The sequence below is a fragment of the Pseudopipra pipra genome, chromosome 3 (assembly GCF_036250125.1).
Source record: "Pseudopipra pipra isolate bDixPip1 chromosome 3, bDixPip1.hap1, whole genome shotgun sequence".
NCBI lineage: Eukaryota > Metazoa > Chordata > Aves > Passeriformes > Pipridae > Pseudopipra > Pseudopipra pipra.
In genome coordinates, this window is record NC_087551.1 from 26,568,843 (window position 1) to 26,584,009 (window position 15,167).

The 15,167-nt window shown below is 35.7% G+C and overlaps 1 protein-coding gene across 6 annotated transcripts in view; it reads left to right on the forward strand.

Moving 5' to 3' along the window:
- The window catches only part of PPM1B (protein phosphatase, Mg2+/Mn2+ dependent 1B), a 61,101-nt gene extending 50,854 nt beyond the window's left edge, over positions 1 to 10,247 (forward strand). For 3 of the 6 annotated variants that reach the window (XM_064648389.1, XM_064648387.1, XM_064648388.1), the window contains 2 exons: positions 426 to 483; positions 6,525 to 7,550. In XM_064648389.1, coding sequence (XP_064504459.1) covers positions 426 to 483; positions 6,525 to 6,812 — 346 coding nt within the window. In that variant the 3' untranslated portion in view covers positions 6,813 to 7,550. Of the gene's footprint in view, positions 1 to 425; positions 484 to 6,524; positions 7,551 to 8,400 lie in introns of those variants that run through there. The other 3 variants (XM_064648390.1, XM_064648392.1, XM_064648391.1) reach the window with 1 other exon arrangement.
- The last annotated feature ends 4,920 nt before the right edge of the window (positions 10,248 to 15,167 follow it).

The following is a 15,167-nucleotide window of genomic DNA, read 5'->3' on the forward strand; positions in this document are numbered from 1 at the left end:
ACACTTCAAAATATGTAATAAAAATGTGGAAAAACAGAACTGTCTTCAAGTTCCACATCAGAAATAAGGCATGAAACCCAGCAATCTTGAAGAATTTTGTTAAAATTAGCAAAATATAGATTTAAATGTTACTCTTGGCAAAATCTGAGTATGCAGCTCTAAAGACATAAAGAGATAGACCATGGGGAGGGTAAGGCAAGCAAATGTTTTACTTTGCTTAGTCTTTGCAAATCCTGACCAATTGCTAGATCCTAAAATATCATATTGAAAGTGAGTAAAGACACTGAGAGTGGGCTTCATCTTTTTAAAAGGCAGGTTAAAAGAAAAATATCTTCAACACTTAAAAATGTCTGCCATGCTCAAACTTTTCTTGTTGTTTTGAAATCCTTTGTTGTGCTTAACTTTTTTAAAACTTCTTTTTTTAGGCGTAATATTATTGAAGCTGTGTATAGTAGGCTGAATCCACACAGGGAGAATGAGGGGGTAAGTTCTCATTTTGATTACTATATCTCTTTGTTAATGTGAACATCAAAGTAGTGTCATACTTTAAGCAGAAGTGTACATCACTGTCAATAAAGTGTTATAAACACAGGATATGTATGGTAGCATACTGGTAATTTTTACCTTGCTTTGGGTGGATTTGATATCGAAGTTCATCCTCAAAAAGACAGAAAAATGACACCCTATTCTGAAGGCTTTTTAAACATCTAATTGACTACTGCTTTCTCAGTCAAACCTCTGAGGCAAAAGTGCAGGGTTAGAAAATTATAGTTCATTATTGTAAGAAATTATGGTCAGCAAATTTATTACTTAATTAACTATTATGTCTACTGTCCAGAAATCTAGTACAAGAGGGGGCAAACACACTTCCTGTTGTCTTCTCTATGTGTGGAAGACCTTGGTACACTGAATATAATAGATAATGAGACTAATATTGACAATTTTTTTCTTTTAGCATTTAACTATCTTTTCATATCCCATATGCACTGATCCAGGGAAAATGAAAAGTGATTTTAGTTTACGTCAGTTCTGATTTCTGAAATGGCTTAGATTTCCTACTGAGTTGAATTTTAAATAGTGTGTTGAAATATGGTTTACTGTACCTTTAAGCCTGATTATTAGGTGGCTCTTAGTATAAATGAGTAATAACTGGTGTTCCTATCAATTATGTTTAAATTTGTTTAAAAACTGTGGAAAACTGAAGAACCGATAAAAAACATCAATGCTTGTACACTTTATTTCCTGTACAGTTTATGCAAAGTGATCTCTGAAAGTACCATTCATTTTCCAGTAAATCCTTTGTAATAATTTTTTCTTCTGAGATGGCTACAAGGCCCTCAGTCAGGTAGTCATTACAGTGAATGGTGTTGAGGAGATGTCAACTGCTACTTGAAATACCTCAGAATTATCAACTGTGCACCTTGAGATTGTAAATACAGTCTCACCACAATTATTATTGTGTCTTTCCCATTGTCATCTTCTCTTAACTACCTATATTTGAATTATTCTCTTCAGTTAGAAAGCTCAGGTGGGTGGAAGGGGCCACTATTCTGTTAGAGTACAAATGGAGAAGAAATCTCTAGCTTCTTAATTTTACTAGAATTTGTTCCTTTTTGTAGTTTGAAAGTGACAAAGTATACATTTTTCATTTTGCTTTCAAGAAAGCTTGCAACAGTACCCCAAAACAAGCTAGACAAAATTTTCCTCTTTTCAGCTTCTTTAGTCCTTCAGGAAACTCTGCACCTCTATTTGCCTGCTACTTTTTTTTATATTTAGCCAGAACTTTTCTTTCTTTTTGGGGAAAAGTTACTGGTTTAAGTGGTTTATTTAAAAAGAACAGCCCAGGTTTTACAAATGGATTGGTATTTTAAGAAAAAAACCTAAAAGTTTGTTTAATGATTAGTTTTTAGAAATGTCATGTGCCATAGTTACATTTATGATGCATCCAAGTCCAAATTTACTTTTCAATAGCCATGCAAGCTTGCTGAAAGTCCTAACATGCAGTACAGCAGCCTTTTGTCTATTGGTTCCTTTCAAAAAATGTTTGTGCATCATCCATTTTAATTTAGTAAAATGAGTTAGCTGACCTAAATATGCATTTTACTCATAAAAGAATATACCATTAACAGCTTTGACTTTTTTTGCCATTAGGATCCCTGGTAGTTGGATTGGCATTTAATTTGGCTTCTTTAATAGGAGATGTGAACACTACACTCCAATCTGCTTTGTAAACTTTTCTTATGTTGATATCTAAGTGCAAATCTGAACAACGATGTTTTATATAGACTGGATTAAATTTTAGTGTGATCTTGTGATGTCATTTGCCAGTCAGCACCTTTTCTTCTTTCCATCCCAACTGATATTGGCCCAGAGCAGTTCGAGAGGATGATCTCCTGCTTGGTGAAGGATGCAAGTCCTGTTTGCACTTTCCCAACAAGTTATCTTGCCATCCTTGAAGTGGATGAATTTAGTGGGCCTCATATCTGAGGTGATGGAAGCATGACTTCTTTGCTGGTCTTACTCAGTTTCAGGTGTATATGTGGTGATCTTGTAGCCTTCTGAACTGCTGCTCTAGTGCCTGGGGAGGATAAAAGGGAAGGAAGTTGTTCAGTTACTTAGATCAAACTCTTCAGAGTGTCTCCACGCATGGTAATGTTGCTACAGGTCTCACAATTTAACAGGAAGCAAAGATAAGAAGGAAACATATAGTACATATCAGTGATGACATTGCCAAGTGAGATTGAAATGTAGCTAATAATGCCCCTGTTTAAACCAAGAGGAAACAAGAGCAGATCTTCCTATGAAAAATTGGGAGCTAGAGACAAGGATGCTGAGTCTGCAGAGCACAGAGGGGCACTGACTTGCACTTGAGTATCTTTCCCCATGTGTAGTTAACAGTGCACACATGTCAAGTGTGGGTGTTGTGCAGAATACTGCTGTTACTAACTGGAAGGGAAAGTCTGCCTGTAGCGGTCATCTTCATCTTACGGTTGTAAATAAGGCTAGAACTATTTTTATTACTTGGCAAGATAATGTAATTAGTTGCTAAAATATTAATGCACATGTGTAACAATTAAAAATCCCAAACAAACACAAAGCTAACCCCCTCAAACAATCTAATTAACTTTTGCAATTGAGAATATGACTTCCTTCTAAAAAGTATACTTTTTAACATTTTACAATTTAAAATAGTTACCTGAGTTCCTATGATGAACTGGATCATAATAGCTTTGCAAGTAAATTCTTAGAAAGTGTATAAATTAAAACCAAGCTTGTGTCTCTTTCTAGATTGGCTTTGTTTTACTCAGCACTAAATATTTCAGGTAGTTTTGCGCTTAGAAACTTTTTTTTTGTCATCCAAGCTAGGGATTGTAGAGTAACTTCTTTCCGTTCTTCACATGTGCCTTTTATGAGAATCCTTAACATAGAGCCTAAATAAGGAGATGTTGAATAGAGCAAGATACTGAAAAGTGAAAGGGTCCTTACTACAGCAGTATTCAGAGATCACTGGCGTGTGGCTTTAGAGTGTAGCAGTCCTAAACTTTTCCTGCTAGGCATCTCAGAGTGCAAGTATTTTGTAAATCAAGGGCTGGAGAGAGAGCCCTGCACTGGGGTCACAAAGAACAACTTTACCAGTGTTTGAGCAGAGGGCCTTCTGCTATAAGTGCTGTGGCTTGTGTCTTTACAAATATGAGTGAAAGCACAGAAATCTGTTATGTATTGGGGACTGGTGCTTTCAGTTCTTTAAAGGGGATTTAAAAGGACTTATTCATAGCTAAATAATTGTTACCACTGTAATGTTACAATACCACTGAGCTGTTCTAATGTGTAAAAGCACTGCTTTTTCTCTATGGCTACTTCTTTGACCATTTTTATTTTTTGATGTGCCCCTAAGACTAGGAGAATACTAACCAATTAGACTACTTTACTGTATATATATATATAGATATATATATATATATCTCGTTAAACACAAGGAACAATGTGAAAATTACAGTGGCTGTGTTAATAGTTCCAAGTGGTATTTGTTTAAAGCTGCCTTTGAGCATCTTGTTTGAAATCAATCATGTTTCTCTCTTGTTTTTATTAATAATATACTCTGGCACTTTGCTGAACCAAATCATGTGTCATTAAGAGCTGCTACACATAATTTAAAAAAATGTAAATGGACACAATTGTTACACTTTTCTTACAACATTGTAAATCCAGTCCTTAATACATGCTAGCCCTTTTTATACACATATTTTAATAGAACAGAACTTGTGTAAAAATTGTGAATGCTCATGCTGAATATAGCTAGCACAAATTTATTCTTGTTTTTATGGTCAGTAGCACTTAAGTTGAATTGGAACATGAAGGAAGACAAATTCTACCTTGCACAATAACCAGAGTTTTCAGGGACCTGTTCTAGCCACACATCATTAGAGAGAAATCTCTGTCTATATAGTGTGTAATATATACAGGAGGTAGTTTGTGTCCTACTGTTGTCTGTGGGGTTTCTTGTCTCTTAGCAGTGAGGGACACAAGTGAAGCACAAAACAGCCTACCATAGAATAGGGTGCAACGCAAAGCAGGATGTGAGCTTGAATATCAAACACTAACAGTACTGTTAATTCATCTCCTACTAGCATTTGAATTGTTTAGGAGTCTCAGGGCTGCTATTATGTTACTTATTGCTTTTACTCTTCAGTGTTGCATGGGAGCAAAATTATTCACTTCAATCTGCCAAAGGAATTTTTAAAGACCTTGGTGTTGTGAAATGTGGAAATTCAGTGTGTGTGTTTGTTAATGTCAACCTCAGAGCAAAACTGATGGAATGGATGAAATATAGAATTTCGATATGGTTTGAATTTTAAAAAATGAGAAGTCTTCAGCTGTGCTGCCTCTTTTAGTATTAGATAAATATATAACTTGAGTTTTTTTCTTTGTCAAAACCTAAGAAACAGGATGCATCTATATCCTCATGATATTGATGCCACGAGTTTTCACTGACTTTGTGCTGATAAGGCATTAAACCAGTCCCACTTCATACATTAAAACTGCCTCCTTTATCTTGCTTCTCCTCATTGGGCTCTTTAAGAAAATATTGAATTCTTGAATATTCTCTTGAATATTTTCATATTTGAATATGAAAATGCTAGTACATGGGAGTCAAAACATCTCAAACTAAGACCAGTAAACCACCTTGAAAGTATGTCTCTTATTTATGCAACAAATTAAACTTAGAGGGACAGCATTATATGCAATGATATTAATTTTTGTGGTAAAATTGTCCCCTTTTTAACTTGGACTGTGCTAATCAGTCTTGGGGCTTCTGTTCCAGCAACATTACATACAGCATGCAAAGTCTTACTGACCCCAAAATATTTTCTTAATACTACTATTAAGCTTATAAATGAGTGACAGCAATACTTGTAGTTAGGAAGCTTTTGGACTACATGACAGTAAAATGAGGTCAGCATGAGAACAGGGCAGTTTAAATTGTGCCTCTAATGTCTTGGAAAATCTGCCAGCGTTCAGAGGTACAGTTCCATTTGTCTAGCTTGATAAGTTGCTAGATATTAATAATTTAAAATGTACTATTCCCTTAAAGCAAAAGTACTGCTTTAGCACTTGAAAGTGAAAATACCTAGTGTCAGTGTCAGAGCACTGTAACAGATGTGAAAGTCTATCACAAAGAAACAAAAAAAAAACCCCAAAAAACATCATTTTTTTCAATGGAAGGCTTGTAACCAAAGACGTCCTTTGCTGAGGAGACTTCCTTAACCAGTGCTCGCTTCTCAGATTTTGTGCTGTAGGTTCTTAGGTTTGACTTTAAATAACTGTTCTACATGCTAATTTTTCTAGGCAATACACCATCTGCCAAAGGTGTGTCTTATGTTGTTCAAATACCATCACTCCTGGTGCTAATGGGTAGTTGCTTGCTTTTTTTCCGGCAGCATCATGCATGTGAAAAGCAGAGGTTGTTTACTAAAACACTGAGCGTTTATTTTGAACTAAACTGCTATCAGTAGGGTTAACTATTCTCTCAGTTGTTCACAGAACTGTGTTGCTATTGGCTGTGCAGAAATTCATAGTTAAATATATTGACCTGGTGGCTAAAGAAGCTTAAATTTTCAAAATTTTCCACTGACAAATGTATAAAGTTTTGGGGAGTATCAGCTATATTCATCAAAAGACATTTTGAATAAATATTGAGTTAATTGTGAGGAGATACCATGACTGGCTCACAATGAAGTGAAATTATTAAAAATGCTGGTTTAATAGTTATCGTTTCTTAAGTTGTGTTGTATCAAAAGATGAACATGAAATATATCATTCTAAGATGTATATTCCTAATGAGGTGTTTTATATTAAAATAGAGCAAAGCTGATGTTTTCTCAATGAGGAAAAAAATGGGTTTGGTTGTGTGGGTTTTTGGTTTTGTTTTGGTTTGTTTTTGTGTTTTTTTTTTTTTTCATGTCGTTAGAAAACATTGCAGTTTAACTACATGATTTTTTTGGGGTCTTGAATCTTAACAAAAGGACCCCGGCGCGGCCGAGGAAGGCGGAACGCAGGGCAAGTTGGTGGAGGCGCTGAGGCAGATGAGAATTAATCATAGGGGGAACTACCGCCACCTGCTGGAGGAGATGCTCAGTAGTTTCAGGCTGGCGCAGGGGCTCGGGCCGGAGCGCTCGGCAGAGCCCGCCCCGCCCCGGCCGGACACCCGCACCGCCCCCGGGGACCGGGACAGGGACCGGGACCGCCCGCCGGCACCGCAGCGCCCGGACGAAGATGCGGGGAGCGATGAGATGAGCGATAAACAGACATAAGCTGTTACATAGAGGATTTAACGCTTCGCTTCACTTGGCGTGTTTTCCTTTGTTTGTATCTCGACATTTGTCACGTCTATCCTAGAAGACTGTTCGGTTTTACTTTAGTTATTTGTACAGATTGTTTATACAGAGCACTTATTTCCTTAGAAGTTCAACAGCTGTGCTATATATAGTAATTGCATCTTATGTTGTGTAGCAAACAGTTAACTTGCTATTTGAGATTTTGGTTTTGGTTTTGGTTTTTTTTAATCCTGTGACACCAACAACAGGAATCTAACATGGCAATGCAAAAATAAATTTTAAATTTTTTTCTTTTAAATACCTTTTTAAATATTTTTGATGGTATATGTTTGTTCATTGTAAAGCAATTCACATCTTAGTTGTATCTTTCGTGCAATTTAATTGAATTATACAAATTCTTTAGTCTTTTTTTCCCCCAGCATCATATACTGCATGTTTGTGTTTGAATTGTGTATAGTTTCTCTTACGACTTAAATTACAAAAGCGATTACATTTTAGGTTGTCACTTATGTGTTTGACTTTTTTTTTTCCCCCAATATAGATTGTATCCACTGTTCATCGTAAATACCAATTTTTCTAGACAATTGTGTTATTTAAATCCCAGGTTGTAGCACAACATATATCCAGAAATGAAAATGTACTTAGATTTAGTACCTAGTGTCGAGTTATAATAATTTGTGTTCAAGCTAAAATAAAGCATATGCTGTGGAATAACATTTGTATGCATATTGACTCTTTTAAGCAAGTAATAAACTTTCTTTGAAGTGTTATCACTCTGACATGACTCTGAAACTTTTCCTAGCTTCTCACATTAACTCATGACATTCATTAGTTTCTACAAATCTTTGAGTAGTTTTTGGTTTGGATCATTCATCATAATCCTCTATTTGGGCAACATTTCTCATGTTCAAGTTACATATCAGCCATGTAAAAGAATACACTATTCTACTAAAGCTTGCCTTCTACCAAATCTGTTTCTTGTTTTTTGGGGTGCAACACATATATGTACATGCATTTTGGTAGACCAGTGATAACACTGGGAATTTGCAGTGGTGGTAACTCACTTGCTAATAAGTGAAATCTGGAATTCTTGTGTCAGTGGTCAGTTCATAATATATAACATTATCTCAAAAATATAGTTGTTCAAAATAGGTACAGATTTCACCGCCTTAATGAGAATGAGCCTGTGGGAATTTCTTGCGGACCGGGAATACCTGAAGAGCTGAGCTCCTTAGTATTTTCTAGAAATTTTTTTTGTTTTGTAGTTCACAGAGGTAGTATGTATTGATAGTTGTGATTTAGTACAATTTTAGATAAATCTTGGGTTTTAAGTCTTTTTTGCTATAGTAGCTTTAGTGGATTCATGTTTTATAAAATTAAGTTCCCTCATGATGTTGACAAACAGCAAATATTTGTGCGTGGAAGCGGACAGGTATGGAAAACAAGGAAAATATTGTCTGTCTTACACTAGTGTTCTTAATTATGCCACTGAAATCCAAAGTGCAACAAAATGTTTTCGTTTGTATTGGTGAGTAGTAATATTTCTCCTCTTCTTTTCCTGTAGGGTGCTGGAGATCTAGAAGATCCGTGGTAGCCTTACAAATCTACTAAAATGCTTTTGATTCTGAAAGGGGGAAAAAAAACTTTTAAATCTGATTTCTTCAATACAAGGGAAAAATTCTGGTGGATTTCCAACATTTTGTGAAATGGGCAGAAAGATATTAGAATTTTCCATCATTTGTTCATTTTTGTGTTTTCTGATATTGCCACTCTTAGCATTGCCTGTACTACAGTATTTTTACCAGCCTCAGGCATACTGATTACATCTGTAATGAACTTTGGCCCTAAAAAGGAAGGAAGGAAGGAGTGTCTCAGCAGACCGGTGTATGTACCTGAGGTGCATGGGATTGTAGGTGTACTCTGAAGATACACTTTGGCCAAATGAAACGTGCAACACACAAGCATGAGAGAGTACAAGTAATTGAGACATTACTTATTTCACTTTACCGAGTTGGAAGGCTTTGCAGCTCTGTGGCTTGGAAGTAATTTTAATTGGGCAATACGCTATCAGATGTGTATTTTATTTCCTTTTTTTTTTTTTTTTTAATTTTCCAATTTTACCTGTATTACCAGACCGTTGGGTTTCCCTGCGGTGTCCAAATTGTGATACATTGCCTACTGCTTGCTTGAAGATAAGTGTATTTGGCAATAATATATGAAGATTCTAGGCATCTAAAACCAGTAAGAATTTTACGCATGTGTACAACACACCCTTAAACTCTTGCTAGAGAAAATCTTTTAAAAAAACCAAACTGGTGAATTTATAGTTAGTAGTGACTTGCTTTGACATCTCTCACAGCTGCAGGTTTTTTTAAAAATGCTGAAAATTTGCCTTTATTATAATGTAAATTGTGATTATTTTTTTGTTCTGTATGTGGTTTTCTATAGTTTTTTTGATTTTTTTTCAGCTTAAGATACAGAAGTCTTGTGTAATATGGGTATAATTTTTAATTGTTTGCATTATTTTCAAAGTTCAAATTATCACTTTGAGATTACTATAAATACACTTAAAATTATCTATTTTAAATTAAGAAAATATTAGAGATATTTTCATGGGTTCGATGACCTTTCATTTTATAAGCAATGGGCATGGTACAGAGTGGCTGTCATGTAAGGTACTTGAAGATTCTTAGTTTAATTCTATTTTTGCAATAACCTTGACTTTTTTTCTGACTTCTTTGAGTTGTGCATGTAATGAGTCCAGTAAATGCTGAAAATGGGGAAGAGTAAAGTATTTATCTAAAATAAAAGCTATTGGGGAGGGGAAACAATGAATGTATCCATCTGTACATGATTTACATGCTGTGGATGCCTTGTAAACATTTTCCTATTTGTTTAAACTGTGTTTCAGCGAGGATGTAATTGCCCTTGTGTGTAGTTTTAAGCTAATGACAGTCATCAACTGGTTTTGTGTGAAATGAAATTCATGGTATTTTTCTGTAACTTTATCCCCATGGTGAGTCTGTAAAAACCACACGCTCTTTCATACTGGTGCCGAAGGCCAGCTTTCCCAGTCATTTTGATTCACTGTGTATCTGATTTATTTTTTTTTTTTTTTTTGGTCTAGAGAGGATTATTGCCACAATATATTTTATTTATTCATTAGATTTTAGCCTTGTAAGTTAAAGTGTTTTAAATGATGATGTTAACAGGTATTTGTCCCTTTACTGGTTTTTTTGGGGTTGTTAAAAGATAGGGAATGAAGAATGCAAAATGGTTTATTGTTCAGACTGTCCGCTCTGGTCCAACCCTGTACTGATAGTACCTTCCCAGTATGATATTGTGATGTTTCATACAATACAGTGAACATAACCAACTTGTTATCTTCAATAAAGGATTGCTAAAACAGTGTGACATGTTTTCTTTTTTCTTGACAACGACTTACTATGAAGATGCAAGTGTTCTGTATAAAAAGATAACCCAGTAGGATTTATGGGGTGTCTCTTAGTTGATGGATTTGTGTTTGTTCTGTAGCAAACGGGATCCCTTGTTACAGTAAGGCAGAAGTCTCCAAGTAGGCTTCTCTGTGGGAGACAGAAGAGTGCAAACAACATTTAGTGTTCCTAGGGCAAGTCTGTCCCAAGTTCAGCTGGAATGAGTCTTGGTCTGGCTACAGGAGAGCATTCATTTAAAGTCTAAAAATTCAGATTACACATGACTTTTTAGTTGATTCATTTCTTGAAGTTTCTTAAAAATCTAGGGTTAGATCTATAAAGTTACACTATCGTGCAGTGTTTTGGATAGAAATTTTTCTGATGTTAATGCTCTTGTTTTAGAACTTTTACTGATTTTTTTTTTCCCCCACTTATTACTGAAGTAATTGAGCTGAGTGGAAAAGGAGAATGAAATCATCTATGATATTGATACTTGCAGGGTAACAGTGTGCTTGAACAGTGTTATTGTAGATCTGATGTCTTTTTGAACTACCTGTAGATTTTTGAGTCTATAAATCTGTAATTTCTTTGAGCTTTTTTGTTGGATCTGTTTGTACAGCATAATCCCTGCATGCTTTCCTCATGAGCTGAAAGTTTAATGCCTTATTCCACTGAAGAGAGTTCTTGTACTCCATAGCCTCCAATCCTATGAACTTTTATTTGTTTAGATTTTTTGCATTATGTGAATAGTCTCCCTGTAAAAGGGTTTATGCTTTCATTGTGTAGAAGTGTATAGAAGTACAGGTTTTTCAAAGTGAAGGACCGTAGCTTGCACAGCTACATCAAAATGTAAATCCAGACAGCTTCTTTTCCTCTAAATTAACACTACTTGCCATTCATGCATCCACTTGGTTACGATTTCTAACCATGTTTGTAGTTTAATCAAAATACCGTGCAGATTTCAGCAGCCTAGAAAAAAGAAAACTGTCCCTTTTGACTTTCTATTCTTAGTATGAGAAGTCTAAATGTTTGATAAAATTTGTTGGTGTATTTACCATATTTGTCAATTTTAACGTTTGTTTTAAAATTATGTTGTGTTAATTATGTTACCACCTGATAACTAATGTAAAGATACTTCTGTAGAAAGCTGAGAGTGGTTAGTACCTTTTCCACCTCGGGTCTTTCTGATGTGTAAAATTCAACTTGACTTCATTTTTATGACTTCTCCTGTAACAGAGGCAAAGTAATCCATGTCAGTTCTCAAAACTGCTCTCTGATAATCTTGAGTAAAATAAAGATCTGTTTTAACTGCCCTCATTAACATGTTAAATGGAATAGGGAATAACAAAACAGATGCAAATGTAAGTGGTGTCACTGACCTTCTCAGGAATCTCCTATGAGAGGTAGTTAACTACTCTGAAGGTCTCCTCTTACTAGGCTGGATCTTCATGTGGTTATTTGAGCCTGCATGCAAACCTTTGCAAGAGTTGGCCAAAATATTGATACTTTTCAATGGCCTTATGTGACTGATGCTGATGTGGGGGGAGTGAAAAAAAAGAAAAAAACCCCCACAAACCAAAATACAAAAGCAAGAAGAGAAGAACAAAATCACAAAACCAAACAAACTGTACACTTGAAATTGTTGTCAGTTCTTTTAACGCATCACAGGTGAGCTATTAGTGGCTAGGTAGGTTCTTAATATGTATAAAGTGGAGTTCAGTTAGCCTCTGAGCTTTTGTACACTGTCAGCCATAATCACTGGCTTAAATCTTAAAAAGTAAAGTTAGCCCCAGAAAACCAGTCATTTTTCTTTAGCACTTTATAGGTTCATAGTGAAAATCAGAGTCAGGAACTTGAGATTAATTACAGCATTGAACTGAACTGTAGTGGGCAATTTTTACCTCTGGAAGATGAAGCAAAAAGCAGTGCTGCTGAAGATTAGGTATCAGGTCTGTACTGGCAAAAAGAAAAAACAACCCACAGTGCTTAGCAGATTTTAATCTATCGACTAATTTGGGTTTTGTTGGGCTAAAAAGCAAATTTTAGATTTAAGGATTGTCTACTGAAGGCATGTTGCTTTTGATTCTTTATAGTTCTTTTTTAGCTCTAAAATGAAAATGAAGTCAGAGGAAGGTAGCTGCACCCGTGCAGGTAAGCAACTGCATAGGATGCTCCCAGAGATGAAGGCAATTTGACAAAACCACAGGAAAGTATCCAAAATCACTGAATTTACACAGAATAATCCAGGTAAGTATGCAGCTCGTGCAGTTGAAGCTCCACCTGTGTTCTCGTGTCTTTGTAACCTGTTTCTCTGTGTGCCAATATGAACTTGTCCTGCTTGTGTTTATTTGGACTGTCACTGTACAGACCTGACTTAGCTATGCGCGGCTCATACCTCTCATATTCTTACCTGGCTGTTTCTCTGGTGATCAAACGATGAGCAGCCTTTGCATGTTAGCAAGACTGGGCCTCCTCTTTGTGTTCAGCTCACTGCTCGTGGTCACCTGTTGTTTCCATCATTCACTCTGTTACACACTTAATCAGTGCCGCTGTGCTTGGCTCTTTGTGTATCTGAAAGGTCGTGTTCTCCCAAAGACCTTATTTTAATTTCTTCAGAAATTGTAAAGCTCACCTTTGCTGTGATGCCTGGATTTAAAGGCTGCCGGGGAGTATTGAGATCTTCCTTCTCCATTGTTGAGTAACTTCCTGCTTCTGCCCTTGGCTGTCCTTATTTGTTTATGTGCAGCTTGACGGGAATTTCCAACAGAAAAACTCTTTGTTGTGCTGATACTGCGATTAGTGACTGTAAATTAACGTCAACTAATGATTGCATCAGCACCGGCTTTTAAAACTTAACAAAGACTGATAAGGGTTCAGGTCACGGGGATGGGCTGATAGGAGAGAAAAAAATGGACATTCGCCATCAGCTTGGTAATCTTTGTCTGAAAGCAGTTGTCCTTCCTAGGAAAGGAAGAAAAACACTGTGTAGTAGGAAGATACATTCTGAAGACTTATGGCAATTAATTGAAACAGTCTTGTTCGACATAGTTTTTCCTGTTGTGTCAAGTCTGTTTAAGAAATTACTTTTACCCTGGTTTTCTGCTTTCTCGGACTTTTTAGAATTTAAGGTGAGGTGTGGGTAAGTTGAGTCGATGGTATAATAGCGTTTTGTGTGGTAAGGACACTGCCATTGACCTTTAAAAAGCTGGAAAGAATGAAATTCATGAGTCCTCTGATGAAAATCTTGAAAGTTTGTCAGATCTGTAAACACAGAAGTACTGCTTTTATCACTTTGAAATAGCTGCAAAGCTTAAGTGAAAGAAATTGGACAGAAATTCGTAATGAAGTTTCTGTCTTATGAATGAAAATTCTGTCTTGTGAGATAAAACACTACTTTCAGGAGTTAAGTATCCAGAACTTAGAAGGGGTACCCGAAAACGTTTGTGTATGTTATATTGTTTGCAAGAGTATTACTTTTTTCCTTGAAAAATCTGAATTGTCTTTTTAAAAAATGTGCTAAAAGAGCTGTGGTGAAAATGCACCTCTCTACATTGATGTATTTACCTACTTCTTTGGGAGGTGAACATTACACATAGCTTACCAAATACTCTACATTCAGAAGTTAGTTGGAAACACTGAAGTAAATGCATTTTAACTGTGAAGTAAGATACCTGTTAAAGTCTGGTTGCATTAATGAAAATATATTTCCCATTATTTTTACAAGGAAACTTCTTAATGCCATCCCTGTCAAATTCATTCTTTGGTTTATTTGGCAGGTTACTCACATGCAAAATGGTGGATGTCTGCTTAATCTTGGACAAATAATTTACAGTACTTAATTTGTTGTTCTTAGGAGAAACTGGATAATGCGCTCTGATGTTTATTTTGTTTTAAATCTTTTATTCATCTTTATAAACATATCTAAGTTTAATTGTGCATTAAGGATTTTGGCCTGGATATGTAAAGCAGATGTGTTTTTCTAGTATATTTAAAATAATAATATTTCACCTTTGGGAGCAAAGAATGTATGAAATCAAACTAAAATACTTTTTGTGGCTCCAATAAATCTGCATTAATTTGGAAGGATAAATCTGCATTAATTTGTAGGAAATACTCTGCTAACACAAACAATGTGTGACGTGTTTGGAAGTGTGGTGCTTTACAAAAACTTCTTAGTCTCTGCTTTTAGGTAGTATTTTTTGCATTATGCTGGCTGTGAAATTTTAAAATGGTGAAATATATTTTACATTCATCTCTTTAGTCCTACTTGCCCTTACCTTAAAAACATGTAGCAAGTTCCATGCTACTGTTTCAGAGATTAGTTATTGCATTTCACTTCCCACTCAATTTTTTAAAGAGGAAAACAGAGAGATCCAAGTGTGTGACTGATTGCAGCAATTTTTTACGTGTGGTTTCTATATTTCAAGTGCTGTTTCTCTGAACTTTAAAAAAACCCCACAAAGTTATATCTTGTAGATGTAATTTCTCATATGATCCTAGTAGCCCTTATGCTTTGAAGTGAATTAGATAAAAGCTTTTGGATTGTCTTCAATTTCAGTCTTTGTATGTTCATGTGAATGTGAAATTTAAGTTCTGCTACTTATGTCTGCAGTGAATGGTATGTGTATCTTTGGAAATGATTTCTTATAGCTGTGGAGTGTTTACCTGATGCACAGGTCTAGTCTGTGCTGGCCACAGCACCTCTTCCTTGAATGCATCACCTTGCATGTGCCAGCTGTTGTTTCGCAGCTACATCCTTCCACTCGAGTTGGAGAACTGGGTTTTTGTTGGTTTGGGGGCTTTTTAATAAAATATATACTTCCAGTTCTTTGTTTTTACTCCCAGGGTTCACACTGATTTTTTTGCACACTCACTTGCATTACTGTTACTGGACTGT